A 22,840-nucleotide genomic window follows, 5' to 3' on the forward strand; every position below is an offset into this window, starting at 1 on the left:
AGATTGAGAAGGACCGAACTTGTGACAAAGAATACTGAATGAAACAATGGAATATTTTCTGGTTTTGATGCTTTATTGGAAACATTGAGCTTGAAAACCTCAATCCAAGAAAGTTTTAGGATCGGAGATTGAGACAGACCGAACTTGTGACAAGGAATACTGAATGAAACAATGGAAAATTTTCTGGTTTTGATGCTTTATTGGAAACATTGAGCTTGAAAACCTCAATCCAAGAAAGTTTTAGGATCGAAGATTGAGAAGGACCGAACTTGTGACAAGGAGTACTGAATGAAACAATGGAATATTTTCTGGTTTTGATGCTTTATTGGAAACATTGAGCTTGAAAACCTCAATCCAAGGAAGTTTTAGGATCGGAGATTGAGACGGACCGAACTTGTGACAAGGAATACTGAATGAAACAATGGAATATTTTCTGGTTTTGATGCTTTATTGGAAACATTGAGCTTGAAAACCTCAATCCAAGAAAGTTTTGAGATCGGAGATTGAGATTGACCAAACTTGTGGCAAGATAAACTGAATGAAACAATGGAATATTTTCTGGTTTTGATGCTTTATTGGAAACATTGAGCTTGAAAACCTCAATCCAAGAAAGTGTTAGGATCGAAGATTGAGAAGGACCGAACTTGTGACAAGGAGTACTGAATGAAACAATGGAATATTTTCTGGTTTTGATGCTTTATTGGAAACATTGAGCTTGAAAACCTCAATCCAAGAAAGTTTTAGGATCGGAGATTGAGACAGACCGAACTTGTGACAAGGAATACTGAATGAAACAATGGAATATTTTCTGGTTTTGATGCTTTATTGGAAACATTGAGCTTGAAAACCTCAATCCAAGAAAGTGTTAGGATCGAAGATTGAGAAGGACCGAACTTGTGACAAGGAGTACTGAATGAAACAATGGAATATTTTCTGGTTTTGATGCTTTATTGGAAACATTGAGCTTGAAAACCTCAATCCAAGAAAGTTTTAGGATCGGAGATTGAGACAGACCGAACTTGTGACAAGGAATACTGAATGAAACAATGGAATATTTTCTGGTTTTGATGCTTTATTGGAAACATTGAGCTTGAAAACCTCAATCCAAGAAAGTGTTAGGATCGAAGATTGAGAAGGACCGAACTTGTGACAAGGAGTACTGAATGAAACAATGGAATATTTTCTGGTTTTGATGCTTTATTGGGAACATTGAGCTTGAAAACCTCAATCCAAGAAAGTTTTAGGATCGGAGATTGAGACAGACCGAACTTGTGACAAGGAATACTGAATGAAACAATGGAATATTTTCTGGTTTTGATGCTTTATTGGAAACATTGAGCTTGAAAACCTCAATCCAAGAAAGTGTTAGGATCGAAGATTGAGAAGGACCGAACTTGTGACAAGGAGTACTGAATGAAACAATGGAATATTTTCTGGTTTTGATGCTTTATTGGAAACATTGAGCTTGAAAACCTCAATCCAAGAAAGTTTTAGGATCGGAGATTGAGACAGACCGAACTTGTGACAAGGAATACTGAATGAAACAATGGAATATTTTCTGGTTTTGATGCTTTATTGGAAACATTGAGCTTGAAAACCTCAATCCAAGAAAGTGTTAGGATCGAAGATTGAGAAGGACCGAACTTGTGACAAGGAGTACTGAATGAAACAATGGAATATTTTCTGGTTTTGATGCTTTATTGGGAACATTGAGCTTGAAAACCTCAATCCAAGAAAGTTTTAGGATCGGAGATTGAGACAGACCGAACTTGTGACAAGGAATACTGAATGAAACAATGGAATATTTTCTGGTTTTGATGCTTTATTGGAAACATTGAGCTTGAAAACCTCAATCCAAGAAAGTGTTAGGATCGAAGATTGAGAAGGACCGAACTTGTGACAAGGAGTACTGAATGAAACAATGGAATATTTTCTGGTTTTGATGCTTTATTGGGAACATTGAGCTTGAAAACCTCAATCCAAGAAAGTTTTAGGATCGGAGATTGAGACAGACCGAACTTGTGACAAGGAATACTGAATGAAACAATGGAATATTTTCTGGTTTTGATGCTTTATTGGAAACATTGAGCTTGAAAACCTCAATCCAAGAAAGTGTTAGGATCGAAGATTGAGAAGGACCGAACTTGTGACAAGGAGTACTGAATGAAACAATGGAATATTTTCTGGTTTTGATGCTTTATTGGAAACATTGAGCTTGAAAACCTCAATCCAAGAAAGTTTTAGGATCGGAGATTGAGACAGACCGAACTTGTGACAAGGAATACTGAATGAAACAATGGAATATTTTCTGGTTTTGATGCTTTATTGGAAACATTGAGCTTGAAAACCTCAATCCAAGAAAGTGTTAGGATCGAAGATTGAGAAGGACCGAACTTGTGACAAGGAGTACTGAATGAAACAATGGAATATTTTCTGGTTTTGATGCTTTATTGGGAACATTGAGCTTGAAAACCTCAATCCAAGAAAGTTTTAGGATCGGAGATTGAGACAGACCGAACTTGTGACAAGGAATACTGAATGAAACAATGGAATATTTTCTGGTTTTGATGCTTTATTGGAAACATTGAGCTTGAAAACCTCAATCCAAGAAAGTGTTAGGATCGAAGATTGAGAAGGACCGAACTTGTGACAAGGAGTACTGAATGAAACAATGGAATATTTTCTGGTTTTGATGCTTTATTGGAAACATTGAGCTTGAAAACCTCAATCCAAGAAAGTTTTAGGATCGGAGATTGAGACAGACCGAACTTGTGACAAGGAATACTGAATGAAACAATGGAATATTTTCTGGTTTTGATGCTTTATTGGAAACATTGAGCTTGAAAACCTCAATCCAAGAAAGTGTTAGGATCGAAGATTGAGAAGGACCGAACTTGTGACAAGGAGTACTGAATGAAACAATGGAATATTTTCTGGTTTTGATGCTTTATTGGGAACATTGAGCTTGAAAACCTCAATCCAAGAAAGTTTTAGGATCGGAGATTGAGACAGACCGAACTTGTGACAAGGAATACTGAATGAAACAATGGAATATTTTCTGGTTTTGATGCTTTATTGGAAACATTGAGCTTGAAAACCTCAAACCAAGAAAGTGTTAGGATCGAAGATTGAGAAGGACCGAACTAGTGACAAGGAATACTGAATGAAACAATGGAATATTTTCTGGTTTTGATGCTTTATTGGAAACATTGAGCTTGAAAACCTCAATCCAAGAAAGTGTTAGGATCGAAGATTGAGAAGGACCGAACTTGTGACAAGGAGTACTGAATGAAACAATGGAATATTTTCTGGTTTTGATGCTTTATTGGGAACATTGAGCTTGAAAACCTCAATCCAAGAAAGTTTTAGGATCGGAGATTGAGACAGACCGAACTTGTGACAAGGAATACTGAATGAAACAATGGAATATTTTCTGGTTTTGATGCTTTATTGGAAACATTGAGCTTGAAAACCTCAATCCAAGAAAGTGTTAGGATCGAAGATTGAGAAGGACCGAACTTGTGACAAGGAGTACTGAATGAAACAATGGAATATTTTCTGGTTTTGATGCTTTATTGGAAACATTGAGCTTGAAAACCTCAATCCAAGAAAGTTTTGAGATCGGAGATTGAGATTGACCGAACTTGTGGCAAGATAAACTGAATGAAACAATGGAATATTTTCTAGTTTTGATGCTTTATTGGAAACATTGAGCTTGAAAACCCTCAATCTAAGGAAGTTTTAGAATCGGAGATTGAGAAAGACCGAACTTGTGGCAAGATAAACTAAATGAAACAATGGAATATTTTCTGGTTTTGATGCTTTATTGGAAACATTGAGCTTGAAAACCTCAATCCAAGAAAGTTTTAGGATCGGAGATTGAGACGGACCGAACTTGTGACAAGGAATACTGAATGAAACAATGGAATATTTTCTGGTTTTGATGCTTTATTGGAAACATTGAGCTTGAAAACCTCAATCCAAGAAAGTTTGTGGATCGGAGATTAAGACGGACCGAACTTGTGACAAGGAATACTGAATGGAACGATGGAATATTTTCTGGTTTTGATGCTTTATTGGAAACATTGAGCTTGAAAACCTCAATCCAAGAAAGTTTTGAGATCGGAGATTGAGAATGACCGAATTTGTAAAAACGAGTACTGAATGAAACACTGGAAAATTTTCTGGTTTTGATGCTTTATTGGGAACATTGAGCTTGAAAACCTCAATCCAAGAAAGTTTTAGGATCGGAGATTGAGATTGACCGAACTTGTGACAAGAAATACTGAATGAAACAATGGAATATTTTCTGGTTTTGATCTTTTATTGGAAACATTGAGATTGAAAACCTCAATCCAAGAAAGTTTTAGGATTGGAGATTGAGAAGGACCGAACTTGTGACAAAGAATACTGAATGAAACAAGGGAATATTTTCTGGTTTTGATGCTTTATTGGAAACATTGAGCTTGAAAACCTCAATCCAAGAAAGTTTTAGGATCGGAGATTACGACGGACGGAACTTGTGACAAGGAATACTGAATGGAACGATGGAATATTTTCTGGTTTTGATGCTTTATTGGAAACATTGAGCTTGAAAACCTTTGAGATCGGAGATTGAGAATGACCGAATTTGCAAGAAGGAGTACTGAATGAAACAATGGAAAATTTTCTGGTTTTGATGCTTTATTGGGAACATTGAGCTTGAAAACCTCAATCCAAAAAAAAAAGTTTCAAAATCGAAGATTGTAAATTGACAAACTTGTAACAAGGAATAATTGAAGATGAGAAGAGATATGTCTGAAAGATGACATGAGACGTGTCTGAAAGATGACATGAGATATGTCTGAAAGATGGCATGAGATGTGTCTGAAAGATGACACTAGATATGTCTGAAAGATGACATCATACGTGTCTGAAAGGTGACACTAGATATGTCTGAAATATGACATGATACGTGTCTGAAAGATGACACTAGATATGTCTGAAAGATGACATCATACGTGTCTGAAAGATGACACTAGATATGTCTGAAAGATGACATGAGACGTGTCTGAAAGATGACACTAGATATGTCTGAAAGATGACATGAGATGTGTCTGAAAGATGACACTAGAATGTCTGAAAGATTGTGAGACGTGTCTGAAAGATGACACTAGATAAGTCTGATAGATGATACTAGATATGTCTGAAAGATGACATGAGACGAGTCTCAAAGATGACATGAGATATGTCTGAAAGATGACATGAGATGTGTCTGAAAGATGACACTAGATATGTTTGAAAGATGACATGAGACGTGTCTGAAAGATGAAACTAGATATGTCTGAAAGATGACATGATACGTGTCTGAAAGATGACACTAGTAATGTCTGAAAGATGACATGAGATATGTCTGAAAGATGACATGTGATATGTCTGAAAGATGAGATGAGACATGTCTGAAAGATGACATGACGTGTCTGAAAGATGACATGAGATATGTCTGAAAGATGACATGAGATGTGTCTCAAAGATGACACTAGATATGTCTGAAAGATGACATGTGATATGTCTGAAAGATGAGATGAGACATGTCTGAAAGATGGCATGAGACGTGTCTGAAAGATGACATGAGATGTGTCTGAAAGATGACACTAGATATGTGTGAAAGATGACATGAGACGTGTCTGAAAGATGACACTAGATATGTCTGAAAGATAACATGAGACGTGTCTACAAGATGGCACTAGATATGTCTGGAAAATAAAACAAGGAGGTAGTGCCATTGACTACAGATTGACTGATCGGAGTATTTGTGTATTATAGAGAACTTTGATAAAATATGTATTGACGAAATCATAATAAAGTGTGACGATATCTTAGGAGGTAATAGATAATCCAATACAAAAAAAAGTATGTTCAAGATCAGTACTTGACCATTATCACTGATTTTTGTAAATAGTTTGTTGTTCAAACGCTGTAGACATTTGGGAAAGTATAATTTAATTGATAAAATATGAAATTCCGATGATAAATGGAATAATAAAAAAAATATTCACGGTAGCGGAACATTGAAAAAAAAACGTCTTGGAAGGAACATATACAATTGAGGATTTTCTAATATTGATCAAGATATTGTATTGATCGCAGATTTAAAAAAAAAATATGGAAATAGATTTTTAAATTTTTCAGATATTGAAGTATTGGTAAAATTTAAAAAAAATAATATGGTATTGCAAATTTTATAAAGAATCTTTGGAAAGGAAACGTTGGATGTGTTTGAATAACTTCTGATAGTGATCACAATAGTATATTTGAGTACAGAAATTATAAATAAATTAATGGCAAAGAGTTTTGCAATGAGTATAAATGATGGAAGTATTTGAATTTATTCGATGCTGCTATATTATTTAAGGTAGTGAAGTTTGGTGAGGAAGCTTTTGTAAATAAACGTTGAGTACATTGGAATAATTGTTGACTTTTATACTTGCTTGGAGCTATTTAGCCTGAACACCTCGATCCAAGAACGTATATTGAAGTCGACAACTTTATATAACTAACAAGAAAGTTAGCGATGACTGTAAGTGATAAGAACATTCCAATGTATTTTATACGGTTTTGATGTTTAAGGTTATAAACAAATTATGATTTTGCTATATGTATATTTGATTGAGGCTATTGAGCCTGAACACTACAATCCAAGATCTTTGATATTAGAAATTATGAAGAAAAAACTAGAAATGGAGTTTAACAATGGAAATTTATGGAATTATCAATTATATGCAAACTTAAATATAACTCTTTGAAAGTTTACGCTTGATTGCGAACTTTTATGCATGATAATCGTCATTAAGAAGAAATGATTAAACTCAGCTGCTTTAATCAGAGGAATATAGCATATTTAGACTACAATGTAAAAAAAACAAATACAATTTATGATGTTTACCTACATTTAGTAACCTTTTAGGCTAAATTTAGCATGCAATATTCAAGAATTTAGTTTTGTTATGCTAACCCTGTTATATTTAGGTATGTTAAAGGTCTAATGATAAGCCCATAATCATTTTTGGTAAGTGCATAAATATTCGTTTTAAAAATAATCAATAAACTTAACATATTTATTATTAATCCTCTTTTTTCTTTTCAGGCTACAGTATTGAATAATAAGAATGATATATATTTAAGATTACTGTATATGAATTTTCTCGCAAATAACACATTTAATGTTTTGTAAATGAAAAAACAATAGGCAATATAATGATTTTTTGGACTTATTTTTCCTTATATTGAGAGTAAAAAGACACTACACCGTCTTCAACCAGAGGTTGCACAGACTGAACAATCACTAACATTAGACAACGGACTACACGGAACACCCAGTGGACCAGTGGAGGATTTTTCGTTTGACGAAAAGTTTCCTCCGACTGGAGCGGGAATCGAACCCTCACTCCGTGGCACTCACAATACGCCTAAACGACTGACGCCGCTAACCGCACGGCCACGAAGCCCACTAGGGGAGGAAAAGGATGTAGGAACAAGGTATCTGTATTAAACATTATTTGATTTGTGATTACAACAAGGCTCATCAGTAGTTTTATATCCAACAATGAATATTTATGTCTAACAAAAATTGTATGAACAATTCTTCCCGTGTTTGCCAATAATATACCTAAAGCGATCTAAGAGTGTAGATTTGGAGAATCCATCTCAATCGCGCGAATGAAGGCGTCGGGCTGGGCGTCGGGTAAGCGAGACGAGCGAGACCGAAAACGAGATCGTCGGCGGGAGGTGTCAGTTTTGTGACGATTGAAATGGTGAACGGATGTGTTCGATCGTGTGTGTGCGAGCAAAAGGTCATTTTGAAATAAAAAAAATGGAATCGAAATACCTAGTTGTTACGCATTTATTTAATAATATTAAGGGAAATCCGACAAGTGGGACCTCCGACTTCCCAATCTGCACGAGTTGTTTCGTGCAACTTGTAAGGAACATCATGGTTCTCCACAGGTTTCATCCAGTCTTTAATCATTTTCATTACTGGCCTATTTTGAAAGTATTGTGAAATGCTCAGGTGACCTACAAGATCACCTGGCATAAACTTTTCAACTCGTTCAAGTCTCAGCAATTCCTTTTCTGCTTCTAATTGCACGTACTCGTGCAAAGGTAGCAGATTGAGAATCGCATCTAAAGCTTTTGATGGTGTGCTTCGCATCGCTCCTGTAACAGCAATGGACGCAAGACGTTGAATTTTCGCAAGCTTTGATTGCGTGGTAGCCTCTTTTGTTTTTGGCCACCAGACAAACGAAGCATACGTCACTTTTGGGCGGATTATGGCAGTATAAATCCACATTATCATTTTTGGTTTTAAGCCCCACTTCCTGCCAATAGTTTTGGAGCATAACCAGAACGCACTTGTTGCCTTACCGATCACGAACTCAATTTGAGCATTCCAGTTCAGTTTAGCATCTAGTATCAAACCTAAGTATTTGACTCGATCACTAGGATGAATTTGTATCCCTCCAAGCCGAAATGCTTTGAGGTTGATCTTCCTTCTCCTAGTGAAAGGGACAATTACGACTTTTGACGGGTTGATGCTAAGGCCCTCCTTAATACACCATGAATGTGTATAGTTAAGAGCCCTTTGCATTCTCTCCGAAACAGTTTCGTCATACTTTCCTCTCACTATTATGACTATATCGTCTGCAAAGCCCACAACTTCGAAACCTTTCTCCTTCAAGCTTCTTAGAAGTCGTCTACAACTAAGGACCACATTAGTGGTGAGAGGACTCCTCCTTAAGGGCAACCTTTCGTTGCCCTTACTGTTATAGAAGAACTTCCCAGCTCAGAGGTGATTTCTCTTTTTGCAAGCACAGTATAAATCCAATGTATGATACATTGGTCGAAGTTTTTGTTCTCCATGGCACGCTTCATAGATGAATAGGAGGCATTATCAAATGCTCCTTCTATGTCTAAAAAGGCGCATAGAGCTATTTCTTTTGCTGAAAACGTTTTTTCCACTTTTGTTACTAGCGAATGAAGTGCCGTAACCGTTGACTTACCAGATTGATAAGCAAACTGGAAGTCAGATAGGGGATGGTCTTTTATGTAAGAAGAATTGATAAAATCCTTCAAAACCTTTTCCATAGTCTTCAACAAAACTGAAGAAAGACTAATTGGCCTGTATGCTTTGGGATGCGTCTTGTCTCGCTTCCCCTTTTTTGGTATAAAGATAACTTTTACAAGTCTCCATTTTGATGGAACGTAATTCAATCTTAAACTAGCTTTGAACATCTCAATTAGTGGTGGAACCAACACCGCTTCTCCATTTTGAATCAGTGCTGGAAATATTCCATCAACTCCTGCAGATTTGAAAGGCTGAAATGATCTAATTGCATTTTCCACTCTGGCCTTCGTGAAGATTTCATCAGCTAAATCTGAGGCGGTGTTTATTGTACTAGTTGACTCCGATGAGTTTATACTAGGACATCCTTCACCTTCCAGAGATATAGTATCATTGGAATCCACACTTAGAACCGAACCTGGAAAATGGGTTTCCATCATTAAATCCAAAGTTTCACGAGGAGTTTTGGTAGAAGCTCCATCGTCGCGCTTCAGGTTTCCCAATTCATTTGAATGATCTTTTGCAAGCGTTTTCTGTAGTCTTGCAACTACAGGAGTACTGTTTATGTTTTCACATGTCAGCACCCAAGATTTTCTTTTAAATTTTCGTATTTCGTTGTTGTACTCAGTCAGGGCTTTCCTATACTGAGTCCAATCTCCCGTTTGTTTCGCTCTATTGAACATTTTACGAGAAAATTTTCTAAGGCGATCCAGTTAAAAGTTCCACCATGGCACGTCTCTAGTAGAAGACGATTGTATGGTGGGACAACTTCCGTTAAAGGAATTGATGATACTTTCATTTACCCATTGAGAAAATGATTCCAACTTTTGGGTTGAATCAATAGTTTCTCCCATTGTAAATGAATGCGTATTCAACAATTCTACGTATTGATCCCAGTTTGTCCTCCTGGGATTTCTAAATGCGGTTCTAGAATAATCTCCACCACTCCAATTGAAGATTATGTGTTTATGATCAGGTAGAGAATTCTCATCTGACACGTGCCAGTTTGTGATCTTGTCAAAGATTGCAGCATTGCACAGTGTTAGATCCAAGACCTCTTGTCTGATTACATTTGAGAAAGTAGGTTCACAGACAAACAGACGTAACACCTTGAACAGTTTTCATGGAAATCCATCGCCCAGTTAGCACTACCATCACCTGGTGGAAAAGTTGCACGAATCACTGTGTTGTGCCATATCGTCAACAGAAGGCGGTAGTGTGAAATGTCAAACACATAGAAAAACGACGCGCGCGTCTCTGGTTGTGAAAGCCTGAACTATGAAAATTTAAAATGATCGTTAAAAGCGTGGTCGATGGAAATCTCGCAAGTGTTACGTCTGTTTGTCTGTGGTAGGTTTATCACCATTATTGCAAATGTCTATAATGTTCGAAGACAGATACTCTAATAGTGACTCACCTCGACTGTTAATATCCGTACTACCCCAAACCGTGTGATGTGCATTGGCGTCACAACCAATGATAAACGATTTGTTGTTTTCTTTACAGAATTGGACAAATGATGCGATCTCAGGAGGAGGTACCTCAGGAACATCACCAGGAAAGTAAGCTGAAGCCACAGCGATCTCAGTTTTACCCCTAGTGGTTGGTACCTCTACCATGATCGCAACAATGTCTTTTCTGATAAACTCTGTAATAGGATAGCATTTTAACGTTTTGCGTACTAAGACAGCGGTTCTGGGTGAATCTTGTTGCTCATCATAAAATAGTTTACTATTTTGTGTCAGAACTCCAAGAATCTTTCGTTTATTGGACCATGGCTCTTGAATAAGCACCACTTCCAGTCCTTCTTTTTTAAAACCTTCGACTCAACACAGCAGAAGCACCTTTTGCGTGATGAAGGTTTACCTGTACGAACTTAATTCCTGTCATAAAAAAATTTCATTTACCCACTTTTATTAAGCCTCGGAATTGAGACGTAAGAAAAGTGGCCGATTATCCCGGAGACAAATAAGGTCCACTGCGTCATTGCTCCGTTTAACACAGTAAGGGCAACATACTGTGGGGGGTGCCCTGGTACTCCACAGGCTCCGTTCACGGTTAAGTATTTATAAGACCCCCCTAACCATTCATTCCTAGGCACGGTACGCTTAACACCATGAATTAGGGGTCGCTTGTTTGGTGGACTTTTACCACCGGATTAGGCAATCCGTAGTGATATTCTTAGCCAGTTGAGGGAACTGCTACCGCCACTACACGGCTATCTAGGCTGATCGGGAATAGAAATTAATATTGATGATCAACTTCTTTAGAGCCCGAACAGCCGACAAATATGGGTTCATTCGCATATTACGCTATATGTGAACGAACCCTTATGGGGTTTGGCGAGTTTGGCCGATTTTGTGTAACTTTCGCACATATCTGTGCTTTAAATTTTAAGCGTTTTTGTTATTGTTGTGAAAGTGTCGGTATTGAGTTTTCACCTAGGTTTTCCCCTGTTTTCACGAGTGCGTAGTTTACACCTATGTGGCAGCCCTAATCCCACCTAATGCATCTGACAGGAGTCAACATCTATCGTGTATCCACAATGGAATCCATTGTGGATACACAAATGTTTACATACTAGATGTTGGATTCTTAAAAATGGCGGCCTCGCACCCTGGTGGTAGTTTATCAGTTCTGGTTTTTATCACGGGATGACGCTGCGACGGCGATTCCAGCGGGTGAAATTCTAGACGAACATTTGAAAAGGGCCTATTTGCTTTGCGTAAACAAACATGTTTTTGTCTCTGTAGGGCCCATCTGCATCCAACCACGCACATCAACACCCTTATCAGAAACAGTGTTCTTCAAGCTATCTGTTAAGGGTGTTGATGTGCGTGGGTGGATCGTGGATGCAGATGGACCCTACAGAGACAGAAACATGTTTGTTTACAAAAAGCAGATAGGCCCTTTTCAAATGTTCGTTTAGAATTGTTCGCAGTCGTTGACACCGTCGTCGTCGTCGTGAGAACGGAGGGGTTAATACCCGGAACAAATCGGTAAGAATCATACTATGTATAGAGACTACTAACAATTTCATTGCATGAGTTGGTGAGAAACCCGTCTATAGAGCGATATATTGGTGGACGATGTTATCTGACATATTTATCACATATTATTGTTGGACGACATACTGTAGGCAAAAGGGGTCAGATGACTTAGTTGGTATAAAGTACGGCACTATTATGTTCTGGATACGCGTTTTGATGCACTCGTCCAGTAGCTCAACTCATCAATAAAAAATACTTGGCTACAACAGGCAACTGAGAAGCAACCTCTGTTTCAGTTGGAAAGCAACGACAAACAAAAAAAAAGTTGTGGCAGGAAGCATTTGTGGTGCAGTACAAACCACAGAGATCGGTGAAAGTTTGCTGTCGTGGTATAAATTTCGATATAAAGAGGCATGGCTCACAATTAGTTGCAGTTGCCCTGCTTCTATAGGTCTACGAAGGCGATTGATTCTGCATAGATCCAGAATGAAGGTGACCATTTCAATTATTATTGGTGTGTTTTGTGTAATTCACTACTATGAAGCAAAAGAGGTGTCAAGTGACTGCTGCAATTGTTCCGCTAATTCAAGTGGGAGTTTTGGCTACGAAATTCTCATTGGTAAACTGGAAGATCTCGAAAACAAATTGAATGAAAAATATAATACCCACAAGGAGATGAAGTTGATGTTGACTAAACTAGAGCAAGCTGTGGGTCAAAATTTGACCACTATCATGAATCGTTCGGTGAGGATTTTGCAACAGCAGCTAGGTCTAATACCATTCAAATCTTGCGCCGAAATTCCTTCGCATATACCAGGAAAGTACAAAATACATCCATTGGGTTTTAAGGAACCATTTGAGGCGTATTGCGAACAGAAAATATTTGACGGAGGATGGACTGTTGTGCAGCATCGTTTTGATGGATCAGTTGACTTCTCCCGGAACTGGACTGAATACCAGAACGGATTCGGAAGTCTTGACGGAGAGTTTTGGATTGGACTGGATAAACTACATCATCTTACAAAGGATGGTAACCATCAGCTACTTGTAGAGTTGAAAGATTACAACGGGAGCTACAAATTTGCACGATACGAGGTGTTTGAGATCGGCAGCGAAAGTGAGAAATATACATTGAAGAAACTGGGAAGTTACAGTGGAACCGCCGGAGATTCCTTAAAGCATCACATAAGCATCCAATTTTCAACCGAAGATAATGCTACTGATAATGTTGCCAGTAAATGCGCACAAACGTTTAAGAGTGGATGGTGGTACACTGATTGTCATTTCTGGTATGACAAATTAAACTCATGTAGTGTATTCAGTATTTAACATGTATTTATTTTCAGTAACCTCAATTCATTTTCCAACAAAATAGACGAAAAGATTGGTATGAAATGGTATTATTTCAAAGCCAAATACGAAGCGTTAGCATATTCCCGAATGATGATTCGTAAAACTTCAAATAATGCGGAGACCTACCCGTGGCTGTATATATAAATACAGCATGCTGTACATAGCCACAAGAGAGCATCATCCAGATTGTTGACCTATAACAAAATATTCTTTAGCAAACTCTGTGATTACATTCACTCAATGCTTTGACTACTGCTTTTCATCACGGAATAAAAGAAACTAGATTAATAAATTATGTACCTATAACAATATTGAACAACGAAGTGTTTAACTGAGGCATGTTATTCTGGGCAACCTACGCACTTACTTTCAGTCCTGGGCACCCACGTACTTGCGTTGTTTATTTTTTTTTTTTTAATATGGAAATGCGCATGAGATGAAGAATGTTTTTGATTAGCCGAGGAAAGCTGATAACTGTTGGCTATACTCCCTTCGACCGCTAAGGATGATACAGAAATGGTTGAAGAACTTTTGACGTAATGCGATTGTTCGATTATCCCTCAAAACCCCAGGAAAAACTTTTTTTTTAATCGACTCTCAGGAACTATAAAATATAAAAATAAGTGGTACTCACTATGATCGATGGGAAGAGTTGTACTTCTTGCAAGGGTAGTTGTCAAACCGAAAGTCCATGCTTGAACCTGATTTTGCACCGGAAATAAGTGTTCCCTGGTGCAATGTTGTGGCGATATGTTCTACAGCGGCCTATTGGCTACTTTTTCAATAAATAGGGGGATTAGGGGCATAATGGACACCCGGGGCGAAATGGACACCCCTGTTTTTGCCGAAACCGTTGACCTTTATGTTAAACTTTAAATGCATAAGTGTAAAGGAACAAGTTATTGTTCTATTTTCCAAAAGTACCATTTATATTGCTTCAAAATAACCAAAATATCATTGAAATTGAAGTATGTTTTTCATATGGTGAAATTCTTATAATTTCGAAGCAGCAGCAAATAAGGTATTACGAGTGTTTGAGTGTGTCCATCATACAACCAAGTAAATTGTTAGCTTATCTACATGTATACGCAGATTTGGCAATGGATGAAGTATTATATTTTTGATCAGAACTTACTCAAAATAGCAATTTCAATGTTGTAGTCGATTCGGGGCGAAATGAACACTCGCAATTATGAATGGATGTACGTCCATTGCATACTGTTAGGCGTTTTAGAGAGTTTGGAAAAAATCAATCCGATTATGTAAGCCTAAAATTTAGTTAATTAACTTTGATGTTATGTAAACTCGTCTAAGATGGAGTATTATATCTGTGGTATTGATCTCCGTAGGCAAATTACATAACTGGTCGATATTATCAAAGATACAGCATAAAATATGCAGGGGTGTCCATTATGCCCCGATGGGTGTCCATTTCGCCCCGTACCTTTCCTGCCAGTCCCAAAAAACACACGGTTTACAATTCACTATTTCTTCACAATACCGACATTCTACGTGCTGTAAGTTATTGAAATACGTAGGCAATAAGTTAAAGTTGTAAGCCAACTGATAATTTGTTAAGTTTTTGTCTGTTATACAGGCCTAACATACTCATTTGCTTAGGGTGTCCATTATGCCCCTAATCCCCCTAGCTGTATATTCTCGGTAGATCTATTAAATTGGAATCCATTTCTGGCCTTTAATTTCTTACCGAAACGTGAATCTACAAAGTGGAGTCAATTTTGTAAATTGGAACAGAAACCGATAAACGCCTAAAAGTATGCAATGGTCTTATAATTATTCGTTGGCTTAGACCAAGCCCACCCGTGGGCTTAATACTACACACGCAACAGCACGTCGTTAACGATTTTTAATTTCGTTATCAACCCATTTTCGCACCGGTCGTTCGTTTCCATGTGAGTAAAATAATGATCGGTCGCCTTTGCGCACCGGTGGTCTCTATTCTCTCCGTACCATCGGTTTTTTGCACTTCTGTAAATCATCGCAATACTTTGTGTATTTCTATGGGGTTATTGCAAATCTTATTCAGTATAATAATTTGTGCTCATATTCTGAAAGATGGGGTTTTGGATAAGACTGAAAACTGTTAGTAAAAATTGAATTCAAATAAATAATTCCCTTGGAGATTTGTACCAGTTTTAATGCGTTTAAAGATATCATTTTCTCAATAATTTATGATTGTATTTAATCCCGGAATTCAAGCAATCTTTTTTTAAATTATACCCAAGTAACCAAAAGTTCCGCTTCCCATGACAAAATGCACTTTCAAGTTCCGCGAAGTTCAGATAAAGTTCCAAATGGAACTTTCTGGCTGCTTAAGAGGCTAACGATGAGCCTTGCTGGAACTTCGGTCACAAGTTCCGGCAAGGCTCATTGTTAGCCTCTTAAGCAACCAGAAAGTTCCATTCGGAACTTTATCTGAACTTCGCGGAACTTTAAAGCTGCTTAAGATGCTACTCGGAACTTTGTCGGAACTTTCAAGTTCATAGAAGTTCAGTTCAGTAGCATTGTGTTTCAATGAAGATTAAATTTATTTCTTTTACAGAAAACAACTGTTTAAGCATACACGAATAAAAGACAAATATGAAATTATCAAATCAATGAATACTAGGATTGAGCAAAAAAAAATTGCCGCCCATCGGATTCGAACTGATAGTCGCTGCGTGAGAACCCTATGCTCTACCACAGCACTACAGCTGCGATTGAGTGGACAGTAGGTAAAGTCTGACTTGAATCGATTTTCTGTCGGCAGCTAGTTTTGCACATTTGTACAGTAGTGAAGTTAGCTTGACTTTGTCAAGTGTCTTCAGCAGCGCAGCGGTAAGTCGGCAGGCTATCACTCAGGAGGATCCAGTTCAAATCTACGTAGCAGCGACATGTGTGAAAATATAATTATCAGAAGTAATTTACAGAGGGAATCGCGCTACTTGGGCGATGGCTTCTATATTCGTCTGTTTTCCACTATAACTCAGTCAATCTTGAACCAATTGACACAATTCTTGGAATGCGGTGAGATAGGTATAGTATCTACCCGTGTACAAAATTTCAAGTCAATCGGTTCAAAATTGACCGAGTTACAGTGGAAAACAGAAGAAAATAACAGACGAAGAAAACCACCGCCCAAGTAGCGCGATACCCGACGTGAAACACAACCCCACCAACAGAATTGTGATGCTGAAAAACACATTTTTGATTCAGTATGAATTTTGTTAAAGTTCTGTCAGAAGCTGCTTAGCAGGCTATCCAGCGTGCTTATGTGAACTTTCAAGTTCCAAAATTACTTAAAAATGAAGCTGCTTAGTGTAGAATCCCAGTTGTGGCGTTCTCACTTCCAAAATAACTCGCGCAAACACTGAACACGTCTGTATTACACAACTCTTTATTTCTGACTGGCGTATGTTTTACAGGTCAACTGATACCTCCCTCAAATTCATATTTCTCTCTCTCGTCTATTTAGTAAAGCAGTACTCTCCCTCTCTATGCTCCCAACTCTACATCCTTCTCCTACTCTCTACAAAATAATCGAATCAATAGCAATAGTCAAAAAAAAAAATAATCATGTATATCGTTTAGGCACTTTTTTTGTTCTTGTAGGACGGCTTTGTTCGGGTACTGCATCATTCTCTGAGTGGTTGACACGCTTCCGTGATGAACACGTTGTCTGCCGATCATCCTCCTTTCTCTCTGCTAGGTTCGGTGCAGACATAGGCGACGAAGTTTGAGGAAGCTCCACATCCTGGGGTTCATGGTTCAAGACGTCCTGCTCCGAGGTTTTATGGGAACCTGTGGAAGAATCAGAGGTGGTGGAAGGTAACGATGGAGATGGCCACTTTTTCAAGTGGGCAACCGGACGCCGGTATTTCACTCCGTCTTTGTTGACAACAACTGTATCAGTACCGGTTCGCTCCAGAACCGTGAACTTCTCCATCTTGAAAGTCGATTCAAGCTTTCCGGACTCGTAGCTCTTCAGCATCACTATATCCCCGATGGAGATGTCCGATTCCTTAGCATGTCGGCGATGATCGGCATAAAGCTTACCCTGCATTTTCTTCATCGCGTCGTTTTCTCGTATGGTTTCGTCTCGTTGCCAATGGGGATCTGTCCGCAGGGAAGGCAACAGGTCTTTGACCGGACGCCCAGTTAGCAGTTCCAGGGGAGGTTTCTCGGTGACCGTGTGAGGGGTGGTATTGTACATATACACGTAGTCCTCCAAGCTCTTCCGCCAATCAGTTTTAAGAGCTTTGGAAATCCGTAGAGCCTTCAGAATGCCCTGGTTCTGGCGTTCAACCAGGCCATTCATTTGAGGCCAATATGGTATGGCTTTCACCAATTTGATGTTTTTACTGGCACAGAACTGAGAGAATTCTTCGCTTGAGAATGGTGGCCCATTGTCCGAGCGAATAGATTCAGGGAACGTGTGGTCTTTAAAAATCCTCATGAGCGCTTCAATCGTCCTCGTCGCAGTCGTGCTCTTCATTTCTATCACGTGAAGATACCGGCTGTAATAATCCACCACAACCAAGAAAGTAGCGAACTCTTTGGCGGACAGAAAGTCAATGGCTATCTCTTGCCAAGCCCTCTCCGGCATCATTTTACGACTCATTGGTTCAGGTGGATTGAGACCGCTAACTGCAGTACATCCAACACATTCTGTTACAGCACTGCAAACTTCCTTGTCCATACACGGCCACCACACGTATTGTCGCAAATTGCGGCGCATTGCTACGATTCCGGGGTGTCCTCGGTGCGCGATGTCCAATGCCCGCCGACGCAACTTCAACGGTAAGACGATTCTGTCCTCACGTACCACGATACCATCAATCAACCCTAATTCTTTGCTGAAAGCTTGGAATCGAAACAGATCCGATGGCCAATTCTGAGTTTTCATGGCTTCGACAACTCCGGTGAGGGTTGGATCACGTGCCGTCTCAGTGCGGATTTCTTCTAGAGTAATGGCATCCGGTGATTCTCCTACAGCACAGAGAAAGTGCTGAGATGACTCGTCAAATGGCGCATCTTCAGTAGTGCACAGACGAGATAGGACATCTGAAATGTTATTTGCTCCCTGGATATGCTTGATCTGAAAGTCATAAGGCTGGAGCCGCAAAGCCCAGCCCTGTGCTCGCGAACACGCTCGCCTGCCATCACGATACTTCCCCTCGAAAATATATTCGAGAGTTTTATGGTCCGTGAATACTGTGAAGCGGAGTCCAAACAAGTACAGATAGTACTTTTCCACAGCCCACACTACGGCTAATGCTTCACGCTGTGTCTGAGGATACAAACGTTCAGCATTCGTCAGACTTTTTGAGGCGAAGCTTATGATTCTGGGCCACTGCGCCTTGTCACGCTGGATAAGCACTGCCCCCAAGCCTACTGGAGAGCCATCCACGTAAAGCTCTGTCGTGTCCTTGGGATCGAAAAAACCTAATTGCCTCACTTTTGTTGTTAGCTCGTTGCGAAGATCGTCAAATGCTGCTTTCTGGTTTTCCCCAAAGGTTACGATTTCTCCACGAATGAATTTACGAAGCGGTTCCGTGCGGGTTGATAGATCTGGAATAAAGTGGCCCACAAAATTCACGAGCCCCAGAAAGCTCCGGACCTCCTCTTTCGTTTCCGGCAGGCGAAAGTTCCGAATTGCAGCAATCTTCTCCTCAGATGGGCGGATTCCGAGGGCATTTACTTTGAACCCCAGAATTTCCAGCTCTGTAACGCGAAATACGCATTTCTCGAGATTCAGCTTCGCATTGTTGCTCTCCAATACCGATAGTACTTTCTGCAGCCTCATGTCATGTTCATCCAGAGTTCTTCCGGCAACTACGACGTCATCTATATAAACCACGACTCCATCGATTCCCGCCAACATTTCCGTCATCACCCGTTGAAATATTTCGGGAGCGCAGTTTATCCCGAACATGAGCCGCTTGAAACGCATTAATCCTCGGTTTGACATGAATGTTGTGACGTTACGGGAATCAGGATGAAGTTCCAGATGATAATAGGCGGAGGTCATGTCTAGCCGTGAGAAAACCGTTGACCCCCGGAGTTCGTTCAAAACGGTATCAATCACCGGGATTGGATAGTGCTCCCTTTGAATCGCTTGATTCGGAAACCTCATGTTCACGCAGAGTCGTACGTCTCCTTTTCCTTTGGGAACGATCACTAATGGTGAAATCCAATCAGGTGGACCTCGAACCGGTTCAATAATGTCCTGTCGGAGCATCTCCTGAATCTTCTCATCAACCTTATCTTTCATAGGTTCTGGAATCCTGAGATATGCAACCTTTTTGGGTGGAATTGAAGGATCCACTGACAGCTTCACTTGCACATTGGGGAACTTCGGAAAAGGGTTTACAGTTTCCTCTACCTGATGGACATCTAGGCCGACTTTCAACACATTCAGCTCTTCAGCTGTTGTTTTGCTCAATAACGAACGGTTGGCCCCTTGTATGACGAAGAACTCCGCATAGGTAATCGGTTTCGAGGGATTGATGGAAATTTTGGACTCAAGAGTAGCTAGAACACGGAGGGGTTTCTCACTGGCATAAGACGAGAACTGACGATCCCCTTGAGCGTTTCGTTTAACAACATCAACATTGTTCCTCTGTAGTTCAGCCCAAACCTCCTCGGTAATTGTATTAATCGCTGCCCCAGAGTCAATGAGAAAATCGACGGGGAAATTGTTGACCAGACAAGTTATGATTCCATTGTTCCGAGGGGAAGAAGAGACCTAATGAATATAATAATTCCCTGTTATTTTCGTTTAATTCTCCAAGTTTCTTTATTCAGTTCACAAACATCATTAACATCTCTGGGATTCTACGAACCCACAAGAAACAAAGTAACAGTTCAATTTACCTGCTGAATGTCTTCCGGAACCGGACGGCGAGGTAGCTCTTCATTCCAGTCATCTTCGGAGGTAACGACGTTGGCTTCTTCCTTCGGTTGCTTCCAGGTCTCGCGACGACCAAAGCGTTTATAACCGCCTCGGCATTTCCTACCGAAGTGGCCGATCTTTCCGCAGTTATTGCAACGGGCTTTCTTAGCTGGGCAACGCACGTCATCATTCGAATGGCGGTATGAACCACACCGATTGCATTCGCCACCGGTTGGTCTAGGTCCAGACTGGAATGGCCGGGTTCTGATTTTTCCTCTGAAAGCAGTCCTTGCATTCCGCTCCAGCTTCACCGCCGCTACTACGGCTGGTTCCTCCTTCAAAGTCTTCGCTTTCTCTTTCTGCTTAAGAAGCATCTCCCTGTTCATAGCGTAGTTGGTGATCGCGTCGAGGTTGAATGTCCCTTCGAGCCCTTTATCTCGGACCCGCTCATCAAATGCTCCTACAGTCACCTGCTGAAGAATCTCGATTTCCTCCCGCTCTTGAAATTCGCAGCGTGCCGCCTGCGTACGCAACCTCAACAAAAATTGACTGAACGACTCAGATTCCGATTGTTTGAGCGTACGAAACAGTTCCAGTTCAATCCGAACATTGCGTTTACCGATGAAAAATTTACTTAACCTCAAGACAGCATTGTCGTATTCGGGAGTTTCCTTTGGTATCAACGGCACCGGAACCGGTTCAGGGTATATCTCCTCTGCTACCGGACGCAAATTGTAAAAAATGCGCTGTAATCCGCGTCCTCCTCGGGCTAGTAACAACACGAGCTTCTCGTGCTGACACTCGATACGTTTCATCTCAAGGATTAGCTCGAATGAACGATGCCATTCCTCCCATTCTCTTCTGAGGTCCGATGACTCGACTGCTTCGTTGAACGGCTGCAACGGCCAGTCCTTATCGTCCATGATTCTGCATAATCGAGAAAAATAAAATGTGATACCAGTTATCTTTCTAGCAAATTAACTCTCTGGATTGTTTACATTATGTTCTCCAATTATGAGCAAGCAAGCACGACTAGACAGAGCGAGGCAAAGTAAAAATCAAACCGCGGTGTGTTTTTTTTTCTATCAAACAAACTGCTACACACACTGTTCTCACTACTGCAGTCATTCATGTTATGGGGGTAATTTGTGTTAGAGAGTTAGAAGCGATATCACACGCACACATCTTTCTCTCCCCGGTCGGACCTGGCCAGCCCACACTTCCACCAACCCATTCAAGTAGGCGCCGCTCTCTCTTAGTTTGGGATTCACAAACATAGTCGACGGAAACCAACGCGGCGACGCAATCGGAATTGAAAAAGTTGGGTGCTCGTGCTCTATACATACATGTAGACTCACACTACCCTTATTCTCCAAGGCTACAAATTCACTCTCACTCAATCAGCGTCGCGTTGTTAGTGTGCAAGTTTATCCATCCTGCTGAGGTGTTGCTGCTGGTCGTGCTTGTGCTACACTCTTTTTCGAGTATTTTCCCCCCCCGTCTAGCAGGACGGAGATCATTTATTCCATTTCGCTCTCCGCCCAGCGCCGCGTTGGTGAACTCGAATGCATACGATGACTTTCTCTTTGCTATGACTATGTCAAACTCGTGTGTACGATCAGTGCCAGTCTCAGTAAAAAATACGATGGGTTGCACTCCCCACTATTCTACAACGTCAGCGCATTGGGCTCATAGTTGACGCTATTGTTCGGCCCCATCCGCTCAGCGTCGTGCTGGTGGACTGAAATGGCTAAAACTAGTTCTCTCCTCTTAACCTCTCTTTGCTATGGCAATGTCGGACTCGTGTATGCTACGATCAATGCCAGTCTCAGTAAAAAAGGACGGTGTGCTTCACTGTCTACGAGTGGACTCTCAATTTCTCTCCCATGCTACAATGTCAGGACATCGGGCTCATGTTCGACTTTACTATTATGCCCCATCCGCTCAGCGTCGTTTCGCTGGACTCGAATGGCTACAAGTTCTCTCCTTTCGACCTCTCGCTGCTGTGGCTATGTCGGACTCATGTGTGTGCTACGATCAATGTCAGTCTCAGCAAAAAGGGACGGTGTGCTGCACTCTCTACAAGTGGACTCTCAATTTCTCTTCTATGCTACAATGTCAGGACATCGGGCTCATGTTCGACTTTACTGTTCGGCCCCATCCGCTCAGCGTCGTTTTGCTGGACTCGAATGGCTACAACCAACTATTTTCTCTCGGTATCTCCCTGCTATGGCATTATCGGTCTCGTGGAATTCCTACGCTGCGGACGTGCCAGTCTCAGTGATGCATATACACGTTGCTACACTTACAAGTGGGCTCAATTCTCACTCTCAGTTTTTCCCTTGTTCTACTTTTCGATTTGAAATCGAACGCAAGCTTCCCTCGACTCCAGAAGAAATTCGCTTTTTCTCACGTTCCAACATGTCTTCTTCTTCTATTCTTGTTGAGCACCATCAATTTTGTGAAAGCCTCACGCTGCATTGTACTCCAGCCGCTTTTCCG

The 22,840-nt window shown here is 40.3% G+C and overlaps 2 protein-coding genes across 2 annotated transcripts; one reads left to right on the forward strand and one right to left on the reverse strand.

The window, feature by feature from the left end:
• Window positions 1–12,348: 12,348 nt before the first annotated feature.
• On the forward strand, window positions 12,349–14,233 carry LOC109413005 (fibrinogen-like protein A). Its single transcript, XM_019686679.3, has 2 exons — window positions 12,349–13,379; window positions 13,437–14,233. Exons 1-2 carry the CDS (start codon window positions 12,577–12,579, stop codon window positions 13,585–13,587), a joined length of 954 nt encoding a protein of 317 aa, XP_019542224.2. The 5' UTR covers window positions 12,349–12,576; the 3' UTR covers window positions 13,588–14,233.
• Window positions 14,234–17,017: 2,784 nt separating this feature from the next.
• On the reverse strand, window positions 17,018–21,261 carry LOC134289020 (uncharacterized protein K02A2.6-like). The gene is made up of 2 exons (XM_062855003.1): window positions 20,320–21,261; window positions 17,018–20,191 (listed from the first exon to the last, which is right to left on the reverse strand). Exons 1-2 carry the CDS (start codon window positions 21,259–21,261, stop codon window positions 17,018–17,020), a joined length of 4,116 nt encoding a protein of 1,371 aa, XP_062710987.1.
• Between the last annotated feature and the right edge of the window lie 1,579 nt (window positions 21,262–22,840).

The sequence above is a fragment of the Aedes albopictus genome, chromosome 1, assembly GCF_035046485.1.
Source record: "Aedes albopictus strain Foshan chromosome 1, AalbF5, whole genome shotgun sequence".
NCBI classification, from domain to species: domain Eukaryota; kingdom Metazoa; phylum Arthropoda; class Insecta; order Diptera; family Culicidae; genus Aedes; species Aedes albopictus.

Excerpts from the sequence above, each read along its gene's own strand:
- LOC109413005 (XM_019686679.3), top strand. The coding sequence starts at position 12,577 with ATGAAGGTGACCATTTCAATTATTATTGGTGTGTTTTGTGTAATTCAC. Across the intron at positions 13,380-13,436 it reads TACACTGATTGTCATTTCTG|TAACCTCAATTCATTTTCCA; the intron begins GTATGACAAATT and ends ATTTATTTTCAG.
- LOC134289020 (XM_062855003.1), bottom strand. The coding sequence starts at position 21,261 with ATGGACGATAAGGACTGGCCGTTGCAGCCGTTCAACGAAGCAGTCGAG. Across the intron at positions 20,192-20,319 it reads TTCCGGAAGACATTCAGCAG|GTCTCTTCTTCCCCTCGGAA; the intron begins GTAAATTGAACT and ends TATATTCATTAG.